General features: G+C 35.6%; 1 protein-coding gene across 2 annotated transcripts in view; it reads left to right on the forward strand.

Moving 5' to 3' along the window:
* Positions 1-881: 881 nt before the first annotated feature.
* Positions 882-27,502, forward strand: part of Usp12-46 (Ubiquitin-specific protease 12/46) — a 33,292-nt gene continuing 6,671 nt past the window's right edge. The window contains exons 1-7 of one of the 2 annotated variants that reach the window (XM_083126280.1): positions 882-987; positions 5,936-6,016; positions 9,785-10,001; positions 13,817-13,897; positions 17,881-18,173; positions 19,041-19,178; positions 24,252-24,356. In XM_083126280.1, coding sequence (XP_082982406.1) covers positions 985-987; positions 5,936-6,016; positions 9,785-10,001; positions 13,817-13,897; positions 17,881-18,173; positions 19,041-19,178; positions 24,252-24,356 — 918 coding nt within the window. In that variant the 5' untranslated portion in view covers positions 882-984. The remainder of the gene's footprint in view (positions 988-5,935; positions 6,017-9,784; positions 10,002-13,816; positions 13,898-17,880; positions 18,174-19,040; positions 19,179-24,251; positions 24,357-27,502) is intronic. The other variant, XM_083126288.1, reaches the window with a different exon arrangement.

A 27,502-nucleotide genomic window follows, 5' to 3' on the forward strand; every position in this document is an offset into this window, starting at 1 on the left:
TTTCGGAACGCACCCAATATCTGCTGTCTACATTTTCACTCTTCACTGCAAACAAATTACAGAAAATAGTTTTGCCTAATGTCAGGGGGACTGACGGCAGCGCCAGTGGGGCTGAGCCCCCCCTGGTCCCTGCCTGGCTACGGGTCTGGTTAAGCATACAAGTGGGCATTAGATCACAGTTTTTGTTTCAAAAGCTTTGGAAATTCCTTTCGCTTTCCAATGATAAAGTTAAGAAAGTTGAAAGAAAAGCTTAAACTAATTCCATTCAACTTATTATTTACTCTGACTTTCGTAAACCTATTCACTAAATCAGTTTTTCGGCAAAAGACAACAAAGCTTTTTATTGAATGATAATATGTAAACTTGTCTGTAATATAGATAATATTCACAAGTAAAATATACATCAAGTGAACACCATAATAAACTTATTTATTGAACCAACCATTCGCATTTTCCCAAGTGTATATATTTATTGAATTTGATTTGGCGCAGGCACAGCAATTTTTGTGTGGGCAATTGCCCACCCGTGCCCACCCCTGTCGCCGTCCCTGCTTGTTGCAAACGGGGTAAAAGAACACGCACAGAAATCTGCTGCAGGTCGCGGACATCGGATCAAGCTGGAAAGAAATTGCCATGCCCGTGAACAACATGCAGAAGTACAAACAGTAATATGACCCTTATTACACTAGACAAAAGTGTTCAGGTCGATATCAGCAGCGCCCGTTACATGATGACGCAATTTGACTTATATGTGTGTTGCTGTACATTTTCCACAATTATAATTAACTATATGAAACGGATATTATTAAAAGAAAAAAATATTTTGTCGACAACAATTTCGTAGCATTTTGCCTGTCAGCTGTTCGAGAACGAGACCAGACGAGGCTTCATTCATTTACCAGCAGATGGAGCTGATTTAACAAACTCAAAAATGGACGACTTGTCTCTTAAATGGGGATGTTAAAAAGGAAATTGAGTTGAGATATGGTAAGGAACACTGTAGTGTTAAGTAATAATTGTTTATATCTTTTGCAGAGTTGATGTTACATTATTTACTTTAGTTTTTCTTCATAATGGAATGCTGTACTTCAATATCTGATCCAAATGTAGGAAACTCCGGAAGACCTACTTTTCAGTAAATATATAACAAAAATACGTAGTAATATCTGATAAAATACAGGATATTTTTAAAAAGACGGCAAAATGTATGTTGATACAGTGCTTGATTCCATGCCAAGACTTGATAAAATTAATGGAAAACAATTATTTTACTAGAACGTCAGCAGTCTTGTAATAGGTTATCTTGTCGAGTGGTGGTACTTGTTTTCAGTGGGAAATAAGATGTTTTCGCAGTAAAACATTTGGAAGATGTTTAACAACATACAGTGATATATACTTTAGGTTTTCTAAAAAGAATAATTTTTATTCACTTTATTACACACCTAAGATACTTGTGTACGTGTCTTTTTTCCCCGACTGTTTTATCTCTAGTGTAAGAGACTCATGTATTTTTGTTTTTTGTTTCTAATTGAGGCTTTTGAAAGGTTGATTTCTGGCATTTAAGAAAGGAAAGTATTACCAAGCAACACAATACCATGTGGAAGATATAGAATGTGTCAAAATTTGTGTATTTTATGAACAGGTAGGCTAATCTGGGATGGACATTCAGTTAAAGTGAGATCCGAAACACTGTGTGTTTCCATTGGGGATCGGAGCTGGCACCTCTTAATTACAAGTTACGAATGTTACCACTTTCCTGTCGAGAAGGCCTGCATAAAGTTTGTGTTAGTTTAGCTATTCAGTGCTCATTATACTTATATCTCGTTATATACTTATTTTCCAATTTTGTTACTGTTTATTTTATTCCACTTGATTTCTTCTTCAATTGTACTTATCCTCATAAATTTGTGTCTTTTCTAGCGATAAATAGACTTCCGCACTTACTCTTACACTTCTATCTTAATCATTTACCAAAACGTGCTCATGTTACTGTTGCAATTTATGGTAAGATTTTACAATACCAGACCATTCCCCGATTTCGTTCATATTTCGCATACTCAATGATTTTGGGCTCCTGATCATGAATCTGCAGTTAATATTTGGGGGTCACGTGCAGAAATTCGAAAAAAAAAAAATGGGGGTCCGGAAGATTTTGTTTCTAATACTGAAAAAAGAAATGTAATTTATATCCCACTTCTTATACTCACAAAATACGTAGTCCCGATTAAGTATCCGAGGTTAACATGTGGATTTTTTTTTTTGTTTGACGTGTAGAAGTTGTAAAATAAGCTGTTCAGTTACCACGATCGTTCTCTGTATACAATCATGGAAGAATGGTGGAGGGTAGTAATCGGTGTGGTGTGAGGAAGATGGCGACTTTGAAGGTAGGAAATAAAGTTTGGTAACGGTTCCGATTGTTTTATGATTTCTCCTAGCACAAAGACTAATTATCGTGAATTTTGGAAATCATTGTAACACAAAATTTGAACCTTCCTTAAAGTAATGAGCACTGTTTGGACTCAAAAAAAGAAAAAAGTTATTTATGTTTAAAAAAAACAACTTGAAAATTACCTTGACACACTTCTCATGGACAAGATATTCTCCATTGACAAGCGACAGTAAATATCGTAGAAGCGTGGGAATGAATGTAGAAGTAAATCGGAACCTTAGTAGAATGCATTTAGGGACTTTATTTTAATGCTAAGGGAACCAAACCTAACCTGCCTAACCTAACCACGAAAGCATATATTGAACGGTAAATGTTTACTATCCTTCGGACACCTATAACTTCTGAGTTTCGTCAGTTTTTGACATTTGTACTTACCTATCTGCTTCGCGGATCATTTTTTAACGTGTATTCACGTTTTTTTTTATCATTTTTTTTTTTAAAAAGTGTTTTTGTAATTGAAGAACGTACGTTTCCGCAAATGGTTTGTGGGGCTATGTGTCAATGGTTCATGGGGCTATGCGAGAATGGTGTGTGGGGCTACGCATATTTTTTTCGAAACCAATTTTTAACTATTGGAACCTATTGTGACCCTACCTAACCTAACCTTACCGGAAATGGTTCGTGGGGCTATGTATGAATGGTTCGTGGGGCTATGCATCAGTGGTTGAATTTCCGCTATGAAACATTCCCACATCACACAAAACACTTTCCAGATGTTAGACAATACTACTGGAACTTATTACGGTAAATAGTTTCTTCTGTAGAAATCTGTCCGAAGGATAGTAAACTAGTACCAAAATGGCATTCGTAGCATCATGAAATTGCCATAAAACAAAAGGAACTTGGGTCTAAAGTTCTTTCTTTCGTAAGTTTTTCTTAGTAAATTTTAGTTGGGTACATATTAATAATACGTGCCATTCGTTCATATTTTGCATATTCAATATTTTAGAACACTTGATCACAATTTTGTAGTTGTAATTTGTCCCTCCAGTGCTACGGAACTGAGATTCTTTTTACGGTGCTCTGCACACCATTCACACATAGCACCACAAACCATTCACGGTAAGGTTAGGTTCAGTTAGGCAAACATATTTACAATTTGGGGTCGTAATTTCGTTCTTTCAGTTTTGGAAACACGTAAATAGTAATGAGTAGAGTGCGGATCAATATGCACTAAAAAAGTGGAAAATATGCATGCATCTATGCACTAAAAACAACTAAAATATGCACTCAAATATGCAAATTATGCACTAAAGGAAAAATATAGGCACAGAAAAATCCTCGAAATACATTTATTTTTTAAAGTACTACACACACATAGTGACCATTGAAGTTAAAGACGAAGTAACAACAGCTTCCATGTCAAGTAAGGTTGCAAAATCTTGTATTAAATTGAATTTACTATTTCCAGTTGTTAAACACAATATAACGAAAATCGTTAAGTAGTTTTGAATTTATGTAAATTGCAGTGCACTACAACTTATCTCTCTAAATTGGTTATAGTGATTTTTTTCCGTTTATCAGCTAGTATATCCTTGTATGAAGAAAAGGTGCGCTCCACACTACAACTTGTCACTGGACAATATTTCAATGCAGCTATGTCCTCTGGCGTGAGATCTTGTAATAGTTCTGTTAATTCACCTTGTAGCACAGCTTTCACTCTCCTATAATCCATTATTTCAGTAAAACAATCTTCGATGATTTTTCCTTCGGCATCTTCACACAATGCAAACTACACTAATTCAACGGAGTACAGACTGTTTACGAGCAAAAATCTCCGTTGCCTTATATAGCCCAAGGACGAAGGCCGGGGAGGGGATGCACGTATTCTCTGTGTCATTGCCAGGTATGCGCGAGAGAGGGGGGGGGGGGACTGCAGCGCATAAACAGGGTTTTCGAACACCTGTGCTTGAAAATTTTACTCTCAGAAACACTCCACAGACGAAACATTAACCAAGTAAACAAATATATTAAAAAAAAAAAAAAACTATCATTTAATGATTTTTTCACGTAATATGCATTTATCTGCGCTTATGCAGTAAATATGCACGAACACCTTAAATATGCATTTATATGCACTTTAAAACCCCCCTACTTCGGTTCGGAATGCTCTGAAACAACTTTAGAACCCGGTTGCATATTAATTAGAGGACCGGAATAAAATATGCAAATATGCAAAATCCGCACTCTAGTAATGAGCAATTGTGCATTGTCGGTTGCTATCATGGACTCCTTTTTTTTTTTTTTTTCGAATTTCTACACATGACCCCAAATGTTAACTGCAGATTCGTGACCAGGAGCCCAAAATCATTAAGTATGCGAAATATGAACGAAATCGTGGAATGGTCTGGTATTGGAAAATTGCTCCCAATTCACACCTAAACAACTGTTGTTGAACACTTAGTACTTTCCACCCCTGGTGACTTACCTGACTATAAAGAGAACAAGCGTAGGCCCAATTTCTGATTGTCTAATTCCGAACTAATTATTGTACATAATTCCAAACTAATTATTGTACACGTGTACATTTAACATTCTTCACTGTCTTGATTACTTACTGTGTGTTAGGTGGAGAAGCATTTTCTCCCACTCAGTATACTCCAGTATGCATATCTTTTTGTGAATGGCCCATTCATTTACTACTGTGTTTGGTATGGACTGCTACTTCTAGTATCTCACATGACATGAAGTGCAAAGGGATTTTTCATCCATACTTGCTATCCTTGTTAGGTTAGGCTCTTAGCATTAAAGTAACATCTCTAAATGCTTCCAACAGCGAATAATGGGATGTCTGGTTTATGGGATATTTTGCTTGTTTTTTTGAAGATTATGTTGTTTATACGTTTTCAGTTGTTTTTAGCTCGAGGAGATTTGTTATTGCGAAGTATAGTCTGTGTTACCTTAGCATGAAGTACAACATCCCGAAGTCTTTGCATAAGTAAATACAACCCCCAATGCAACACTTTACAACAGTAGCAGAAGGCATGTTGCCTACCGTTTCATAAATGTATTATAAAATAAAGTAAATCAGACATAAAGGGCCAAAAACTTATGAAACCAAAATAGAAATGAAATTATCATTAGGAGTGTTAGATTTGTTGGTGGTTATATTTTTACGTCCTTAGGTTTGGTGCTGATAGCAATTTTCAACGTTTTTGTTAAGTTAGGAGTGCTAAGTTTGATGGTACGATCTTTTTCATGTGTTTCTTTTAGGAGCCACATGCCAAGGAACCTGCACAGACCCGCGACTCCTGTGCATCGTACTCCCATCTGGAGGGGAGGTGCAGAGTAAAGCATGCTTCCTTATGGCCCAAACTGAACAGATAAAGGGGGGAAGGTGTGCAAAGGTTCTTTTCTTTGTGGTCGCTCTATAGGTTGTACCATTTGTTATATTTTTGGGTACCCTCTGTAAATTTTTGTAATGAAATCACACATGCATGTTAGTCATAAAAATTGTTTTTTAGTAATTCTTTTATTGTATTACAGGGTGCAAATATATCACAGTTGGAGAGAGATATTGGATCTGACCAGTTTCCACCAAATGAGCACTATTTTGGTTTGGTGAATGTGAGTATATATTGAACATTTCGAAGCACTACGTGCCTCCACCAGGAATCGAACCTGGGACCCTTGATAACCATCGGTAAGGTTAGATTAGGCAAGCATAAAATGCGATACAGCTCTAAAGACACCAAAGTTCCGAAAACTTGGGAGCTGTTGACCTTTGACGCAGATGCGGAGGGAATTTGTATGATGACTAAAGTCACAGATTGCAATAGGGACAATGAAGGTACAGATAAAGAAGCTCCCCTGTGAAAGAACTTTCTAGAGGAGAGAATATTCTAAATACTTGCATCTACTTAGACTTCTCCGAACAAATGTAGTCTATTAGCTGTTGTTCACATGAAGGTAAAACTTGTGCCATCGGGGAGGCCCTAACTATTTTTCAGAATAACACCTAATTTTGCACTTTAATGTGAAAAATGCTGCAAATTATGCACTATAAGCGGGGGATAACACTTCATCTCTTCAAAGACAACTACCTAAAGTGCTATTAGATCTGTAATTTCTAGTCTAGCTGGTGAATGTTCGATTCAAAGAAGATTGTCACTTTTCATTCATTGCAGTTTGCGCAGACATAACTGAAAGTACATAGAAATTTTCCGGCTCGTAGCTCAGTGGCAGAGCAATGGCAACCCAGGCTCGAGTCCTGGTTGGGCCTGCATTTTTCGCTGAAAATTTCTACATAGTACATCTCCTGTGTGTGCCTAATCTTCAATGACCGACAGTGTTTTACCTCGTCCTGAAATAGAATTCACTGGGGAGATTTTCCCAGAAGGGAAGTTTCCTAAGAACAGGAAAATTTTCAGGGAAAAGCACCTGTTTTGTTTCGAAGGGGAAGGGAGTGTGTGTGTGTGTGTACACAAAACGGTATTTTGAGCTCGCAGAGGGATTTTTTTCACCTTGCTAGGGAAATATGATGTGTCTGATTGTTTTAAAAAATTTGGGTGCTCTCATTTGATAAACATTTCATATTTAGTGGCTGATGTGATTAAATAAAAGAAATTTGGTCATTTCTCAAAAAGGTAAGCCATAATTTGTTTGCATCAAAACTAAAATTTGTCTCAATTTTCCAGAACAAAAAAATGTGAAAAACTTAAAACTAGAAGGAACATTAAAAATAGGATGTAAAAATAAAACCAATTTTGAATTAATAACACTGAATTTTACCATAAACCACAAAATATATCACCAAATTGCAGTAAAAAATAACATCGAAATTTAAGGAAAAATAAAACTAAAACTTCACGTCCCTACTAATAGGTAACATTCATTCACGTGACCACATCTTGGGTGACTAAGTCTCTAGTCAACATGCACAAATCACCCAGTGCAGTGCAAAAGGAAAACTGTAGCCTGGCATGCGATAGGAGACCCTGTCTCCTGCCTGAATGCACCCTTTTGAAACAATATGTCTCGAGTTGATAGTAAAATAAGACCCACAACAACATGGTCAGCCCTGAATATACCTGTAGAAGCAACTTAAGTACTTGTTGCATACTTGTAGCTGTGCCATGCTCACCTTCTATGCCGAAGTGAGATATATATTTGTTAGTGTCCCTTTACAGTGGTTAAGTTCACTTGTGTGCAAGTCTCCATTGCTGATGTACTGTTGGAAGCAAACACACAAAAACGTAAATACAAATTTTCTGAGATATTACATTTGAGCTTGTAAATAATTATACAAATAGCCTATACAGTATGAGTTAGTGTAGGTGAGCTTTACTCCTTTATGATATTCTAACATCAAATGTGAGATTAGACAAAGATAAATTTTCTTTAATAATTTTAGATTCAGTTTTGCTGATTGTACATAGAGTTCAGCTTACTGTATATATCATATAAGTATATCCAACATATTCATAGTAATGAAGTTTATTAATCTAATTACTCCCAATATCATCACCTTAAGAGTACTGTATACATCTGGATAAATTACAATTTTAAGTAAAGAAACAAATCATAACTTTGATTAATATCCTTTTGTTGTTCAAATTTCTTTTAAAACTCTTTAAAAACAAATTCAGTTGATCTATGCTTATGTTTAGCTAAATGTTTTGACTTTTAATTCCACTTTGTATGAATATTTGCAGTGCAGTACATATCAGAATGAAAATAACATGTTTTTTTTTAATATTATTGTAACAAGATCATGTATAATTTGATCACCTCCCTGGTGGTGCAGAGGTAGCATCGCCGCCGTGTAATCAAGCGGTCCCGGTTTCGATACCCAGTGAAGGCACATAGTGGTTCGGATCCCACTTTAAAACCGTATGTCCAGTCCTGATTAGCCTTACTGTGCATAAAGTGGACTTAAAACACCAACTTAATCAATCAATATAATTAGATTTTTTTTTTTGCCACCAGAATTAATTCATTTAATTATTAGATGAATGTATTGCAGGGGCCAGAACTAAGAACTTTTTAAGGACTTTACATAAAATTCATTGCTTACTATACATCCATCTAAAACAGCTACATTGATTTTAGATATGTCTACATTGATTTTAGATGTCTGTCAGTGTACTTTTTCTGTATGTTATTACCTAGTCTTACCATAAATACTGTCACAAAGTTTTAAGTAAATTGACACAAAATGCTGGGAGATATTATAATATCCTAATAACTAGGGAGACAAATTTATGGTAAATAAAAACTGAGGAGAGGGGTAAATAAAATGTTAGATCAGCGGTGGAAAAAAAAATTGGCACACACTTTTTCATCATGAGAGGAAACAACATACAAAAGAGCTATAAATTGATAAACTACTTCATTTTTATATACTGTACACATACACAAGTACTTAGCAGTCGAACCAAAAAGAAAACATCAACACAAAATCACTTCATTTCTAAATTGCATATATCTCAAGTGATTTATTCATTGTATGTATGTAAAGGATATCCTTGCTGTCCAACAAATAAAATAATCACTACTGCACATACAGAAACACATGTTGAAAATCACATGATGATAAACAAAATTCATTCATGACCAAATGACGCCATTGTTTCCCTTGACGTGCGGAACAGACTAATCTTATCACTGCTACAGCTAGCAAGTTCAATGAAACTGGAAGTTGAATAGACATTCGGGGGAAGAAAGGAATGCAGCTTGACAGGGAACGAAGTTTTCGAACTGAGATTGTGTGCATGGGAAATCCCAATTTTCAGCATCTTCCTGATGTGTTCGAAGATAAAACGTTCTTCAGCTGCAAGTGGTAGGAAACTTTAGGCAAACGTTTCGTTACAAATCGACAGTTTGCTCGCACAACCTCGATTGCTGGTTTTTGCGTGTTTTCTACTTAATTTGATGATATTTCACGGTTATTTCGCGAAAAAGTATTCATTTCATGGAAAAGCACACATTTCGCATTACTTTGCGAATAAAACTCATGCATATTTCATCATTGGGGAGTAGTTACGTGCAGAATGTTCAAGATTGCATCTTTTTTTCACATTTCGCGCATCGCGAAAATTCAATGTGTAATTCAATTGATGAGTGGCCACAAAGACTTAAGGAATGGATGCATGCTAAGGGTGGCCATTTTGAATAATGATTTGTGATTTTGATTTTTCATGCATCCATTTCAGTCATGTTATTAGGATATTAAAATATCTCTCAGCATTTTGTGTCAATTTACTTAAAACTTTGTGACAGTATTTATGGTAAGATTAGGTAGATGTCTGTCAGTGTACTTTTTCTGTATGTTATTAGATGTCTGTCAAAGTACTTTTTCTCTATGTTACTTATGTTTTTCTCTTCTGATTACAGTTTGGTAATACATGTTACAGCAATTCAGTGCTTCAGGCCCTGTATTTCTGTAAACCCTTCAGAGAAAAGGTTTTGGAGTATAAAGCTAGGAATAAGAGAACAAAGGAAACATTATTGACATGTCTTGCTGATTTGTTCTACAGTATTGCTACGCAAAAGAAGAAGGTTGGTTCTATTGCACCAAAGAAATTTATAGCTAGACTCCGGAAGGAGAAAGGTAAGTTATTTTGCTACTTTCGCAGATCATTGCTCCGTATAAACTACAGATTTGTAGTACCAAATAATATGAATTTAGAACATGTAATGCATCCATGCTAATAGGAAATTGTGAAAAGAAAATACAAGCTGATTCATTCTTCAATTTTTATTTCTCCTACATAGTCCTCTTATCTTATCAGTCACTAATGTAAGCTTATAGTTTTAAGCAATCTAACTTTTTTAACCAATCACATTTGAAGTGTTATTTTTAGAATTTATATCTAGTGTACAAGTTACACTTTTTGTTTTGATGAAGATCATACCTATGGCTGGATTTGTAAAAATGGGAACATCAACAAGAAGACAACATTAATACAATAAAAATATATTAATCATTATTTTCTTCATGCAAATATATTTCTTAAGCTTTGCTGTTCCACCGTTTACTCTAATGAATTTCAATTTTTCACATATCTTTGTCTCTAACCTCCTCTCCTTTTTTCATTCTGTAGTAATTTAGCTCTATTCATGGAACCAATATTGAAATTAGCTTTTCTATGATTTTTTCATGTGATCTTCCAAAACAGTTTGTTGTTCCTTAAGAAATCATTTGGATGGATTTTCCAACCAGCTAAATTCTTGCATTGACTTTATTAATATGAATTACCGTATTTACTCATGTATAATGCACACTTATTCCCAAAATTTTTACCTCCAAAAACTGTGGTGCGTATTATGCATGGAATAATTCTGACAGCTAACATGACACGTACAGGGTCATTTCATGATTTTGTGCCACTTGCATTGATTTTTCATGTTTACGGCACCCTACCATGTTATATATGACTCTGAAGCTTAAATTCTGCCGTTTCTGAATATTTAGGGTTACCAGATCGCTTTCAGGGAAATGTAGGACGTGCTGTTCCAAAATGTAGGACATTAAGTCAAAATGTAGGACACAAAACATTCTCAATAATACATATTTCTATAAAACATGTTAGAAAGTATTTGAAAAATGACACTTTTCAGTTTTAAAAAATGAATTCTTATTGAATTATTTAATGCAAAATTTCAAGACTTGCAATCATACTAAACAATGCACTTCTCACTACATGATTTAAGTGGTGCTTCTCAGAGGCATCAATTTTTCTCAAAATTTCAGGTTTAGTCAAAATATATTTATGTTAGAGTGGACAGTCAAACTGTTGAAATTATACGGACCAGTACAAGCATTTTACAGACTTTATGAAAAACGATCTCTCTCGTGGGTCTGTTGTGCTGATGTAGTACTCTAGTACTCTCTCAACATTTGCATTATGGCCTGTCACGGCAAACAAATATTCAGCAATTACCGTAATTGAAATGGTTCCAGAGAAGTTTCATCTTGGGTTTCTACCAAAATAACAAATCCAAAATTCTTGACTTTTTCTGCACTTTTCTAAACCTTTTTGCCATTTTTCTTAACGTTTATTTATTCGACCACTACGGTACTTAGGTATAGTTGGAAATTAGTAATTAAGAAAATAAATATTTATTTAATGAAAACCCCTGCCAAAGGGCCAGTTAAAATGAAAACTGAAGCTGTATTTAAGAAGAGAATGAGATCTGTTTTATCGATTAATGCATCCTGTACTGTTTTTGGCAGACTAGCGAGGCTTTGGCATCTGGACTCGCAGCCAGTATAATCTTATATGGGTTTGATTGATTGATTGATTTGGTGTTTTAAGTCCACTTTATGCACAGTAAGGCTAATCGGGACTGGACCTACAGTTTAGAGTGGGATCTGAACCACTCTGTACCTCCACCAGGTATCGAACCCGGGATCCTTTGATTACAAGGTGATGATGCTACCACTGCGCCATCGGGGAGGCAATCTTATATAGGGCTTGTGTTGGTTGTCCCTATATGTTTGTGACTGTCCCTTCATCCATCTAAATGATGCGGTGACAGTTTAGATTGCCGAAACACTGAATATATAATTTTAAATAAACCATATGAATATATAATTTTAAATAAACAATAGTACATCAAGGGGCAGGCTTGCCTTGATAAAAACACTGCACGCCACTGCTTTGTGGCATTTTAGTCTTTCACGGGCTCCACAAAAAAGCCTCTCGACACTTTCGGGGAGCCTAAGTATCCTGGGAATTATGCAAATTTTGAATTGCATGCCGAAGCAGTCATTGTGATAAGCAAATTTCTTGACCACAAGAATAATTTATTGCCTTTTTATTGACTTCTTGACCTACTCGTTGATTTTCTTTACTTTTTCTTGACTTCCATGGAACTCTTGACTGGCAGGCACACTGAATAACTTTGTTCTCTATACCCCCTGCTTTAAAATCAAAATATTGAATAAGAATGGTAAGCACCTTATTTCATCAGTATAAACCCCAAGGCAAGAAATTCGGCTCAGGCATTGAACAGTGACATCATCAGAAAGTGATCCTAAAACTTTGTTCATTAATTGCTTCCGTTTTCCCATTTTTTTTTCTAACAGGACAAACTTTTCTTTTCTTTTTGGGCAATAACTGAATCAAAATAAATTTCACTATTGAGTTTGAAACTGCAGTCCATAGACTTGTAACTTGCATGATTTTTTTTGTTAACTATTTTCATAATTAAAATTATGTGATGCTCAAAATGTAGGACATTTATGATATTTGTTAAATCATAAGGCCGGACATAAGGTTAAAATGAATGACGTCCAGGAAAAACCAGACGTCTGGTAACCCTATGAATATGGCAACAGTATTCCATTCAAGATGGCAACACTAATGTGAAATGCGGTTGAATAAGCTCATCACAAATTAAAGGAACTTTCTGATTTTTATTATACTATAGATGAAAGAAAAGATAAGGAGAAAGAAAATAATAATTAAAATGTATGACTAGCCAAATAATGTGACATATATGGAGTGTGTAAATACCTTAATGGAAGAAATCTTGTGCTGCTAACTGCTAGTTTGAGGATCCTGAATGTGCCTCTTATAAATGTTACATTAGTCACGTAAAAAGTATATATTCTGATTTTTTTTTTTAAAAGAGGGAATGAGCGAAACCCCATACAAAAGTTTAAAGGCCATTTCCCACGGTTTTTCACTTTGTACTGTAATGTTCTGTGACACCAAGAAAAACAGTTTTATATTACAGAATAAATAAGGTGGTTAAAGAGTGAATGCTTTGAGATGCTAAACACAGTGGAGGGAGAGGAGGGAGGTGGCATGGGTTGGTGACTTATTGTTTACACAAGAGGTTATTCTCCTCTTGGTCCACATAGCAACAGTTGACTCATTGAATAATTATGATGTCATTCACTTTTGATCGGCATTGCAAGAGCTTTACGACCTATAACTAAGAAAGCCAGTTCTTGAACCTGGATTATACTGCGCATATAATTTTTTGTCACTTTTTCCCATCAAAAACCAGGGTGCGCATTATACATGCATGTACATTATACACATGTAAATACGGTTATATATTACTCATTATGTGTCAGCAGTAGTAATACTGATAACATGGTCAAGTATTTTTTGATATAATCGGTGTACATACTGTCAGTTTCACAATATTATGTAGTCAGGTGAGGGAGGAGGGGTGCATTTCACTATTAGGAATGAACATTTATCTTTCTTTAATACTTGGTCTGATAAGGGGAATTGGATCCCTGACATTAGCACGCTGATAACATATCTTATGTATATCACACAAGTACAGTGGAACATTAAAGTCACTTAAAATGCAGGAATGTAAAATAGGAATGAGTTGAACAAATGCCTATCTGCAAATGGAAGATCAGATATGTATTAATGTTTGTTTTACTTTGTTTTTCAGAGGAATTTGATAACTACATGCAACAAGATGCTCACGAGTTCCTAAACTTTCTAATTAATCATATAAACGAAATCATTTTAGGTAAGTTGCATATCATTTCAAATTTAGTATTAACAAAATAATGTATGTTTATGGGAGATTTCACACCAGAGGGACACATGCCACTTGAGAAAGAACCAATCAATGGCAATGTTTCACACTGCAGTAACATCACATGCTGCATGCCAACCTCCATGGCAGAGTGGTTAGCACAGTGCACCATGATGCCAGGGATCCTGGATTCAAACCCCAGCCTGGGCATGGATGTTCTTTGCAAGTGTCTGTTCATAAATTTCATCATCATCACTCATCCTCAAATTTTGTGATTAGCCAAAAGTAGCAGAAAAGCAAAGTAAAAATAAACCAAATCAATCAATCAATCGCATTTTGCATAAACCTGGTTGGTCTTCAAGCAACACATTCTACTTGTTGTTTCAGTATGAAATCTCCTAGGGACGGAAAACAGTTAATTAGTGTAGAGATTCAGTTCTTTGGATGGTCTGAAGTGGCATCCACTATACATATTGAAGGTTTTCGAAAGTTTTCAACATGAGTAAAACATATTGTTGTATTACCTATGTGAAGGTTCGTGTTTCCGTATTTGCACAATTGGATAGTTTTATTTTTTTCGATTCATTTCAAAGGCTCACTGCCTTCATTCACTAAGGGTACGGTATCCGCTCCAGATGCCATACCCTTAATAGATGAAGGCAGTGAGCATTCGAAATTAATCTGGAAAAAAACTATCCAATTGTGCAATGCGGAAACACAAAACTTTGTTAGTAATACTTAAACCACGTTTACTGCATCCATCATGAATATTGTAGTATGATATACAATTATGCAAGACATGTTTCTTGTAGCTTTAGTTACGTGTGTGAAAATGTCAGCAGGATGTATATATTTCATTAAGCATGCTAAGTCAGTGTTTACAATGATGCAACTTACATCTGTAGGTTCTTACATTGTAATTGTGGTTAAACATATCATCCCTACCAAGACAAAGGGACGTATCTGAAAAAAAAAAAGGTAAATTGAGATAAGTCCACCTGGGTTTTCCTCTTGGTGACATCTACAAAATGCCATAGTGGCATATCACAAAACTCAAAGGCGACAATACAGTCTCCATGAGTGACAACGCATCTCAAAAAGTAAGCATTTATCGCAAGACAGAAGGGCATAACTCTAGTTACTCGAAACTGCAACTTTACTATTTACGACCTCAAAACTAAGATGTGTCACTGTTTTATGTGGCATGAAGGACAGGGAAAAAGAGGATCATGCAAAATCACCACTTGCTTGAGAATGTACCTCGAAAATCTCAGTGCCGCACATAATATCAAAGAAATAACTTTATTTGCAGATTTGATTTATTTTACTTCGCTTCTTGTGCCACTTTTGGCTAATTTGCGAAAATGGGGATGAGTGATCATATGATGAAATTGATGAATAGATATCACAAACGTCCAAGCCCAAGCCAGGATTTGAACCGGGACCCCGGGTGTCGCAGCGCAATCTGCTAACCACTCCGCCACGGGGGTGGATGCCCTGGACAATTAAGAATTCCATTGTAGTAACCATCCTTTTGCACACAGTATCGAGCTTGGAAAATATTGAGAAGATCAATGTTCTTTTTTTTAACCTTACCACGGGCAGAACGAGGGAGATTCTGCACATAGTGCCATTAGCACAGCCATAGATAATGCTGGTGATCTCTATGTGCCTTCCAAACTGATCCCAGTCTTCTGCCTCGCGAGGAGAAAGAAACCATATATCATGCACACATTCCAGACTTCTGACTTCCTGGATTACAAGACCATGACACGTGATCTTTGCATACTATCCATCAGAAAGGATGATCAGGGAGATTCTGTTGACTGGACTGCAATGCGAGAGGTGATGGTGCAAAAGACTGATAAGGACAAAGTCTTCTTCAAAACCAGTCATCTGGTGGAGTCATTCAGATCCTTGAGTCTGAAACAACGACTGCAAGCTAAACCCAATTGGCAAGTAGCATGTAAATTGTACACAGAACCTCTTAAGATTTCAAAGGACAAATAAGATGATTTGATGTCCCTTTGTCACAATATCTTATATGTAGACAGCGTAGCAGATTATTCCAGGTTTTTTGAATCCTTGCTGCTTTGAAAACAAGACAATCTTGCTTGCAATAGTTTCTTAGATGTGACTATTTGTATCTAAGGGTCAAAATATGATGTTCTGACCGTTTGTGATTATGTCACTTCATAGTATTTGGGACATGAGTCCATATAGTTCTGCATGTATGTTTACCTTGATATCAATATCGTTACGGCAATACCAAACATGTTCCAGTATTGTATTATGTACTTGAGGTTTATTGTTACTGTAAGTGTCCAGTATTATTTTGTTAATGGGTATGCAATCTATAGTACGCACTAGCTAACTGCATATTGAGTAAGTCTCATGTATACATTCATGCCTTTGCAGTGCTTTTTTGTATTTAATGTTCTTTGGTGTGTTTCCAGATTTGTTTACTTATTTTTCTGATACTACCAAATGTTTATTTTCATTTACCATTAAACAGTTTACCATGTTACTACTTCCATTATATCTTCTTTCTAAAACTGTTTTGTAAGCATTAAGTCTAAATAGAAAGCCTGTTTCACTTAATTACCAAACTTTCGCAAAACATTATCATACAAAGGAAGACTTTCTGTACTCTTCATCATCAAGATGCTGTGAATACTTTGGGCGTAACTCACTTATTCCCCATGTTTTTCTCACAAGACAAATGGGGGACTCTGTTTCCAACGGCCAAAAAAAGCCATTATTACTGATTTGCAAAAATGCAAACACACTCACCAAAAAGCACAGCCATTTAGCTATATGTATGCTTCGACACATTTCAAAACCCCTGAAAACAAAAGTACAATCAATGATAATGTATGATCACAAACTTTACAATGTTCTACTGAAAAATCAAGAAAACTGAGATACGCCTCTTTGTCTCTGTATGGACGATATACATAACAAAATGTAATAAGTAAGAAGGCATATCATGTTCAATTTGCTTAGTTTTATCATTCCAAGTACTTGATATTTGGTAAAATATTAAACAAACAGGTTACTTACAGTGAGTATGTAAAGTTTTGTTAACTTTTATCGAGAACTTTCCTGAGAATTCAGTTACGTTAAGTATAATGACTGGAATTATAGATAAAAGTGAATCATGTTCTGATATCAGATAAAATCTATTAAATTATTTTTCTTTTTAGAACCTGTGATTCTTATGTGCTAAAATTGCAAATGCTACATGTATGTAAGAGCCAAAACTTGAGTTGATCTAAGTATTCCGTTTAATAATTGCTACATGTTTGACTTTTGATAGTACACCAGTTTGTAATTCAACTTAAAATGAAAAGAAGTAAGATTTGAATAATTACAGAATTCTGCACTCAAAACAAGTGGTGTGTGAATGAAAATTATAGTACTGGTTCTGATGAAGTTTTCAGATTCAAATTTCAGTTCTGTTGTGTTTTTATGAAATTAATATTTGAAGAGTAGAGAGAGACATAACTTTCTCGTGATGAAAGCTTTCGTTTACATAGTTGATCTCTTCAATTTGGTTACTCACTCTCTAGGGTAGCATTCTTAAACTTGGATGTTTATGGCTGCAGCAACACAAGCCTTTCGTCTGTCCCTATCCTGGGCAAGATCAATCCAATCTTTTCCATCCTTACGTTATCCCTCCATCTTCGTCTTAAACTTCTTACAGGTCTCTTACCATCAAGGATTCCCAACAAGAATTGTGTAAACTCTTCTTTCCTCTCTGATCGTACTACATGGCCTGCACATCTAAGTCTTTTCATTTAATTATTCTTATATTAAATCAAATTATTCAATTTCTAGTTTTTTTTTTTTACAAAAGAAGATACTTGGCCATTGAATTCAAAATTTCCAGTTTTCCAGAACCTGTCATTTTGTTTTGTTAGTACACTAAAAGAAAGTTGCACTGATTGAAAAGTGGTGATATTTTTCCATAGCTGAACGACATCAGAATAGCTCAAGGCCAAAGAGTGGGAATGGAGATCAGCAGAATACTCAACAAGAGCCAACGTGGGTTCATGAAATATTTCAAGGAATCCTTACCAGTGAGACTAGATGCCTTAACTGTGAAACTGTGAGTAGTAAAGATGAGGACTTCTTTGATCTTCAGGTGGACGTAGATCAGAACACAAGTATTACACATTGTTTAAGGTGCTTCAGTAATACAGAAACTTTGTGCAGTGACAACAAGTTTAAGTGTGACAACTGCAGCAGCTATCAAGAAGCTCAGGTATGATTTTAATGGTTTTTTTTATTATTATTTCAATGGAAATATGCAATACCTGTATGTAGAAAGCTAAAAGCTACTTTATGGAATGACAGCCCTTTAAGAGCAATGAGTAGAGGCACATATTTTTGGTAAATAAAAAAGCAAAGTTTCAGTGTTATAGCGGTGAAAAATTGGATCAAAAGCTGTGTATAAAATAACTTTTTGGTTTTAAAATTATGAATATAATCCTAAATTTGATTTAAGAACTACACTTATTACACAAAATAAACATATCCCTTCTAATAGCACATTTGTCTAATTACCAGAGTTTTCAAGTTTATACCTGTATGAAGGGGTTCATTTTTTGCTTCTCAAATATTTACAGCAGAATTAATCAATTTTCCATGAATTACGTAACTCGCAGGATAATTCAAACTTCAGAAAATGTCGTATCTGTAAATAAACTCTAAATTTCGTGTTTAAGAGTCTATTTTGCATTTTGTAGTTCATTTCGCATCAGTTGGTGACAAAACAGGGTAGGAAAATGCACTTCACACCTTTCAGAAACATGAAAAATGAACATTATAGGATTACTTCACATTTCATGTTTTCGTGAAAAATGAAATATGTATGCCTCTGCCAATGAGTTTTGAACCTTGGACTGTAACCTGTGAGTGCAGTTCAGTAGGACCTGTGTGTAAGAGAAATTAAAATATAACATTCAGGAAAGAAATCTAACATATTGTTGTAATGGATTGTGAGAAAGGTTTCGCTGAAAAATGTAAACTCTGGATTAGAATCAATTAGTGCTTTGTTTGGTATGAACAAGATAATGCAATCCAAGCATATATATATTGTAACTTACGATTATTGCTTTTTGTCCTACAGAAACGAATGCGAGTAAAAAAGCTTCCTATGATACTTGCCCTTCACTTGAAAAGGTTCAAATATATGGAGCAATACAACAGGCATATTAAGGTGTCTCATCGAGTAGTATTTCCATTGGAATTAAGGCTGTTTAACACTGTAAGTACAAAATTTAGTACTTTTCTTCAGTGGTAGATTGTATTGGTGCAGATACCGGTATATGTGTATTTCATAATTCCCAACCTTATTATTTGTTGCAGTCTTTGGAATAGATGACAAATGGTCAGTAGCATCTATAGTTTTTGTGTTCGTGGCTGCAGTTTGTGACTTTTGCTACTTTATTTCGGGTGATACATAGGGACTTCACAGTTAGAAATAAATAAGTGAGAAAGGATGCTGAAGAAAATAACAGTATTTTGTTCAAACACAATGTACAAAAAAAACCCAAAAAAAACAGCAAGATAAAAAAGGATATAAAATTGATCCCAAGCTTTCAACTTATTCCCAGAGTCATCATCTGTGACTGCAATTTGTAATTCCAGATAGTATGTATGTATAAGAGATGAGACATTAATCGTACTCTATTGGCTTCTGCTGATATGTGAATATGGTGTATCAGTAAAATGATAATGTTTTCAAGTAAGACTTGAAGCTTTTCTGGCGACGAATGATGAATAGATTCTCTCGGGCTATCGATCAGGTGAGTTGTGGAAAATATTCCAAGGTTTCGAGAGCTAACGTCACTCTCATCTTCACTAGCAATTCACTTCTAGCACTTCAACCGTGAAGATGAGAGTGATGCTAGCTCTCGAAAGCTTGGAATATTTTTTCCACAACTCACCTGGTCGATAGCCCGAGAGAATATATTCACGATAATGTTTTGATCTCGTAGATTTATTAATAGCATGTACCGTATTTACGCGTGTATAATGCGCACTTTTTTCCAAAATTTTTGCCCTTCAAAACTGTGGTGCGTATTATGCACGGAATAATTTGGACAGAAAAAATGAAATCACGCATTTTTTTTCACTATGTCACTGCGTATAACATGTATATATCTACAGATTGCCTTTCTTTAGCAATAATAATTTTAAAAAATAACTTTTTAATGCGAAATGGCCGTTTTCCATGAGTTGTCACTTAGTAATGGAAAGTTTTGTGACATCGAGAAAAGCAGCACCCGTTCTGGCGGCATTCAAGCACGCGCCTCCCGTCACACGGAAGACGTATCAAGCGGTATTTTTCGCTGGAGAAATAACTTCCACAAAAATTGTTTTCGCCTTAGACATGGTCATGAACAGAGATCGGGCAAAAAATACGTTTTTTGCACTCGTTCCCTTCAGAAGCACTCTACCACTCGCAAGTGGGTCTGATCTAAAAATAAACACCAGACCACGCTTCAGTTATATCCAATAGCACTTGACCTCTGCCCTCCCCTCCCCCAAGCGTACCAATGTTACCCGCAGCCGACGGCTGCTACCAGGCTTGTTTTGCCATTGTGATAACGTTTGCTCTTGGATACATGAGAAGAGATCGAATATGCTTGGATGTTATTTTAAATCGACTTTGTAGCGTACAACTTCCGGTAATCGCTTTCATTCAAAACGTATTATTTGTTCCCTGTAACACTTCATAAAGAAGTGAAACTGTTATAGATAATCAAAGCCACATAGGCCAACTAAAGATCGACAACACTCTTAATGCATTTTCATCCAGGTTTCCGCAAAAGTTCACTTCGATCTTACTTGCATCATAACTCCCGTTTACCACTTTCTACATTTTCATGACTGTGCCGATGTCCTAATATTTGCCAAAAGTGTTCCGTTGGCAGAGTGACTTCTCCCTCTTTTCTTCTCAGCAAACGTTTAGGGGGGGGGGCAATGCCGATTGTCTTCTTGCTCGTCTGTGCACACAGGCTGATTACAGGCAAGGGTGGAAGTGGACCGCTCTTTCTTTCCTTTGACTTCTAAAATGGTCAACCAGTTCTGGATGCATTCTTGAAAACGAACAAAAACCATAGGACAAGTATAAAAAAAAATATTAAAAAAATGCCCCCTACCCAGCTTTCTCCGCCACTGGACTGCACGGCAATGTAATAATTGCAGAATTCAGGTCCTATTTTTTTCTTTTTTTAATGCTATTGTATTGAAATATTGCCCGTATTATTGTCTGTTGCAAGGTAAAACGCAAAGAAAGGGTTTATTCTTTCTTCTTCACACAGCTGATAAAAGTTCAGCCTTCGACAGTTGCGTTATCTTTGAAATACGGAGGATTTTCCCTGACCACCTGTTGCTCGAACTTCCAGCCGGTCGCCTTGTTTTTATGCTGCAACTGGCGCCAGTGTTTTGTCTAGCGTCTGTGAAGTTGTCGCTTGTGGATAACAGCAATGACTCATCCAGCGCGAAGGCAAGTCATTGTTTTGTATCTCGCAAAGCTGTTTTGATTTGACGATAACGAAATTCGAGCTTCAGAAAGAAAAAGAAGAGTTAAAACAACTTCATGTTCTTCACCTTTATCTTCAGAACCTCAATGTGTAAGCTGCGAACGATTTTTAAAAAAATGCTCAATGTATAAGCTGACACCGATTATCGTATTATCGTCGATTAACGTGAGAGTAAATAAAGATCTCCCATTTTGATATCTGAAAATGCGCAGGTTTCATAAAGCTTGTTTTGAGTTCATTTTATGCTTTTGGGCTAATCGGGACTAAATATACAGTTTCACTTTAGTGAAATCTAATTCCAAACCAAAATGATTATCGAGTACGACACTGTTCAATGTGTCTTAGAATACGCATTGGGTGCAAATAGATCGCAAGTTGCCCGTTTCCTTTTTCAGGCTGGCTTACAATGCAAGTCGAGGAAGAGGAAGGACTGCTCCCTGGAATGGGGGAGGGGTGAATTAGAAGTTGGTCGAAGGAAGGAAAATGACATTTTTACGACGTATTTTACACAGCCGAACCAAAACGAAATTTACAGCCCCTTTTTTTGTGCCTAGAAAGGTGAGATCTTATCTTACCAGTTCATCTTGTAACAGACAATGCTCTAGTATACCCGTATTACCAACATTCATTCTGCCCGATTATCTCCTAATAATCGTTTTTGGTGCAAATTCCAATAACAACCCCTTCGAAATAACTACCTTTTTCCTGGGAACTATGAAAGGTCGTTGTATCGAGAGTTGACTGTAACAAATATGAAGGTAAAATAATTACGTCAACACTTACCAAATAGAAATAATTACTGTATATTTACTGCGCTATTGCGGCTTGACTCACGTAAATAAATAAGTAACGTTTACACTAAATTTCGTCACTCATTCCCAGTTACTAATACAAGCAGTCTGAAATGTCCTCACTTCCATCCATCTTGTTCGATATTCCCGTTACCTTAAAACTTTTGATCATCATTTAGAGGGAGATGGAGTTCCATGCCTCACGAACCCATTCACAAACAATCGGCAGCGACGCACGTTTCACCCTCCCGCTTGAAGAGAGTTCGTGCTGCCTTGATGTCATCCATCTATTGTAAGCATCACGCACTGCGACCTTGAACGGGTGGTTGATAACAATGCTCCCCCCTCTCCTATGAAAAGCCCAACATCTGGAAGTTCAAGGTCGCGTGGTGTATGGATCAGCTACGAAAGCAAGGAAAAGATCGTTTTTATGATCTACTGATTAATTTTAAATGAAATACGTAAATGTTAGTCGGACGCTAAGAAAGCCATTTCTGGAACCTGAATTGTACTGCGCATTATATACGAGATATATTTTTTTTGTTGCTTTTCCCCATCAAAAACGAGGGTGCGTATTATACACGCACGCGCATTATACACGCGTAAATACGGTAATTTAGTGCAAAATTCTACCATTTCGTTAACTTTTATTTAAATATAAACACATGAGTCATGTCATTTGTAAAGAACATCTTTTCCAAAGGGGGTGGGGACAATTGCACTCACCTGGTCACGTATGGCTAGGAACATTTGCAATTTTACATCTGTATAATTTTATGGCTATTGGTAAATTTTATATTGATACCTTATCATTATCTGCAAAACTTTCATGTCAGTATATTCATAATATTTAACATTATGGGAGTCAATATCAAATGTCAAAGTTTGTTTTAAGTCAACTTTATGCTCAGATAGGATAATCTGAACTGGACATACAGTTTAAAGTGTGATTCAAACCACAATGTGCCTCCACCGGGTATCAAACTGGGGGAAGGCCTGGGAGCCAACTTGGTGCACCTCACACTAAGAGTGGAGAAATCAATGAGAGAAAAGAATAAGAAAAATGTAAGCAGAAACAGTGAGAAACAATAAAACTTGCCAAACTTTTTCATACAAAAAAGCTGTAAGATAGTGGCAAGCTTTTTTTACCTTACCTTGTTCTCATTATGAGAGATTTTTTTTTTACCTTAAATGCTTTACTACAATAAGAAAACATTATAAATTCTTTACAAAATCATCTTAAAAAATTAGTTTTGTGTTCAGTGAATAAATGTGCACAGGCTGGCTATGGGGATGTGAAGAACAGATTTACTGTATGTATTTTTGATGGAATCCTTTTTTTTTTTTTTTTGAGGAGGGTACTAATTCATCAATAGGCAGTAATTAAATTGGTCAATATTTAGTCCATATTTGACCTTTTTTTTGTTTAAAGGGGGAAGGGGGTCAGTTGAGGCAGTAATTTTGACATTGACTAGTTTCCACCCACTCCTGGAATATTGTCTTCATAAATATATTTTTCCCTTTTAATATGTATTCAGAAATTAACAAAATGTACACTTTTTTTTATGGATTTTAGATTTCTGTAACTTTGAAACATTGTGATTTGAAATTATCCCCATGCACAACGTATAAATGAGTCTTTTCTCGGAAATCAAGAAAATTTTCATTATTCTAGTTATACTTTAAGATGACAATTCACTGTCATCTCCTATATGAAACTGAATATGTATTTGAAATATCGAATTACCTTTTGGAACTATATTATTTTCCCTTTCAAAATAACTGAAAAAAACATTGTAAACATAATTTTAATTACTCTCTCATTCTCCTTTGAAGGTAATTGCTCAATGCATTGTAGTGCAGTGAGGAAGGATTGCAATTCCCACTAAATGCTGAAAGTTTGTTCCTCAATATTGTGTATTTGAGTTGAAAGGAAATACATTGATTTTCGTAATTGGAGATAAGTCTATGGTTTTGAAAGCAAGTTTACATTTTCAGGTGAAGAGAGAGCAAGGCATAAGAAACTGCATATTACAACCAGCAAAGGTAACTGTTGAAAGTCTAAGCAGCATAAATGAAAGGACAGTAAAGCAAGTTGCAAAGGTATATCATGCACTTCTTCCAAGAGAAGTTTCTGAATTTAAGCAAAATCAGTGTCAGGTGAATCTTCTGATAACACTGGTCGACATGGGTTTCGATGTCTCGCAGATGACTGTTGTGTCTGAATAATTTCAGCATGCTGATTCCACAAATTAAATCCATTTTTACCTGTCATGGCTTGTCTTTCAGAAACAGCAATATATTACCGTAATTGCCTTAATATCACAATAAAATGTGTAGTTCCATTATTTCCCCAATAGATGGCCGTTTAGATGGTGGTGAAATATTGTTTTTCTACAATACAAATCCTCCAATTTTGAACTATAAATGCATGTAGAATTGTGTGCATTTAATCCACCTTCATATCACATATTTGCATGAAAATTATATGGACTTTGTTACGTAGTTTTATTTTTGAAACTCCTTATGAAAATTCCCTTCACAAGATGGCCAATACTCAATGTTATAATATGGTGGTTCATTGACTTAGTGACGTGGAGAAAAATCCTAACATAATGGGAAGAAATTGACATCATTTCTGTGATCAGAATTCAAACTATTAGTTTGTAAACAACCGAAATTTCCCTGGTAATTAATTTCTTTTGTTGCGTTCTGTAATAAATGTAATGGAATGGCAAATATGAGAATTTTGACGTGAATCCTGATGATGGGAAAAAATGGATGCCATTTGCATGATCAGCATTGAAAATACTTTCAGAACCACCTATTGGTTTGGAAACAACTGGAATTTCCCTTGTTTAAATTTACTTTGTTGTGTTGCATAATAATTGTGATGTAATGGTGGATATGAGAGTTTTGATTGTGAAATTGTGAAAAACCCTGTCATGATGTGAAAAAATGGATGTCATTTCCATAATCAGCATTGAAAATGCTTCCAGAATCTCTTATTGATTTGAAAACAACCGAAATTTCCATTTTTCTGCTTTGTGTAATAAATGTAATGTAATGGTGAATATGAGAATTTTGATTGTGAAATTGTGAAAGATTTTGATGTAATGAGAAAAAGGGATGTTATTTCCGTGATCAGCATTCAAAATACTTCCAGAAACACTTATTAATTTTAAAACATCGAACTTTCTCTCAAAATGTCGACCAGTGTAATCTACGATTCACCATTCCATCAACAGTAAATGTCTCGCGGTGTTCAATATAGTGGAATATTCAGTTCTCCAAATACAAAGTGAATAGAACCTTTTGATCTTGCATTTGAAATTTTCCATCAACAACAGAAACAATATTATTAATAATACTGACGAAACAACTTACTTGCACGAATACAACACATCACAAAAATTATTTTTTATAGACAAACATGATGATTTAAACTCAGAAATTTTAGCAAAAGGAACCACCCATAGAAGTGCAAATATAATCAAGATATGATCAAAGAGTGAATTAAAACAGTATAATGAGCTAAACTACCAATATAATGGCAAACTGAAAATAGGCAATAATAAATTATAAGTATATAAACAATTTTTATAGTTTATTCTATATTGGACATATTACACAATTTTTTTTGTTTTTTAGTATGTCATGAAAATGTAATTGGTTTGCTTGGGTGTGCAGATTAGTGTTCACGGATGCAACAGTAAAAGATATGAATGATCTCGCAGATGCTGCTTCAACACTTATTGCATAGGCGTACAAATTGCTGGGTTATAGCATTGTTTGCATGTGTGTATCAACATAACTTAATTTTTTTTGTAATTTAATACTGCATCTATTAAAGGCTTTTAATATCAAACATACTGAATCCCATCAACAAGGGTTTGAACTCTGCATTCAAGGTGTCCACTAGTTTATATTAATTAGCACGAAGTGAATCGCAACCTCTGACCTTTTCCATAATTCCAAGACTGTGGCTGTCATGGATGTGATATTTTGCTATTTTTAAATAGGATAACTTTCCAAATGACACATGTTTGGCTAAAAGTAAAGCCAGACATACTCATATTATATCTCACTAATCAAATTTTCCACTTCAATAATTTTTTCTACAGACACAAATATCATTATTAAATAAAAACCCATGGTTATGGAAATAATGTATGTTGGTGCTTTAAATACAGTAATTAGTTTAAGCCAAACATGTGTCCTTTGAAAGTTATTGTAGTTAAAAAGAGCAAAATGTAACTTATATGACAGTTGGGGTGGTCCGGGGATATTTTCCGATGTAGAATTTAGAAGTTGTTAGATGCTATATACTTAAAAGACCTTTCATAAGTTTTAAACAGGGGATCATTTCAAATATTGTTTCAAAGTTATAGTCATTTCAAGTTACCAAAACGGTGGCTGAAAACCACACTTTTTACTAAATTTTGTTACTTTTCGGACACATACAAGGGTAGGTTGATATATTCGCAGCCTTTCCTACAAGACACGGATATACCCAACAGTGCCTGGTGGTTTTATTCAACATATTCTCCTCCTAACACAATGCACTTTTTACATCACTGCTGCAATACTTGTAGACCTTACAAATAGAAGTCCGAAGATTCCTCTGTGCGATTAAGGATGGCATCTGCACCATCAAAATGCAGAACCATTTTTAATTTGGGAAATAGATAATAGTTCGATGGTGCCAAGTCTGGGGAATATTGGGGATGCTCCTGTGTCTGGAACCTCAGCTGCCCCAGTTTGTCGTGCCTTATAGACGGGTGCATTGTCCTAAAGAAAGATGACCCTTTTCGCCAGCTTTCCACTTGTCTTTTCCTTGAGTGCTGCTTTCAGTTTGTCCAGCAGAGATACATGTGGCATTGATGGTTGCACCACATTGGAGGTTGATTGATTGATTTAGTTTATTTTGCTTCGCTTTTGTGCTACTGTTGGCTAATTGCGAAGATGGGGATGAATAATGAAATTGATGAATGGACACTCACAAACACCCATGCCCAGGCTTGGATTCAAACCTGGGATGACCTGGTACGTATTCGGCCAGCAGGATGCCTTCACAATCCCAGAAGACCAGCCCTGACCTTTGGTCATTCTCCAGCCCAAATTGCCCACGTTTGAAATTCCCTGCCCATTTCTTCACAATGGTATATGATGATGCCTTGTTCCTTGAATGTTGTGGTCAGGTCATTGTGGATGCTCGGCGAGAGCCCCTTCAGGAAGAGGTACTTGAT

This window comes from Lepisma saccharinum, chromosome 1, assembly GCF_977018435.1.
Source record: "Lepisma saccharinum chromosome 1, izLepSacc3.1, whole genome shotgun sequence".
In the NCBI taxonomy this organism is placed as follows: Eukaryota; Metazoa; Arthropoda; class Insecta; order Zygentoma; family Lepismatidae; genus Lepisma; species Lepisma saccharinum.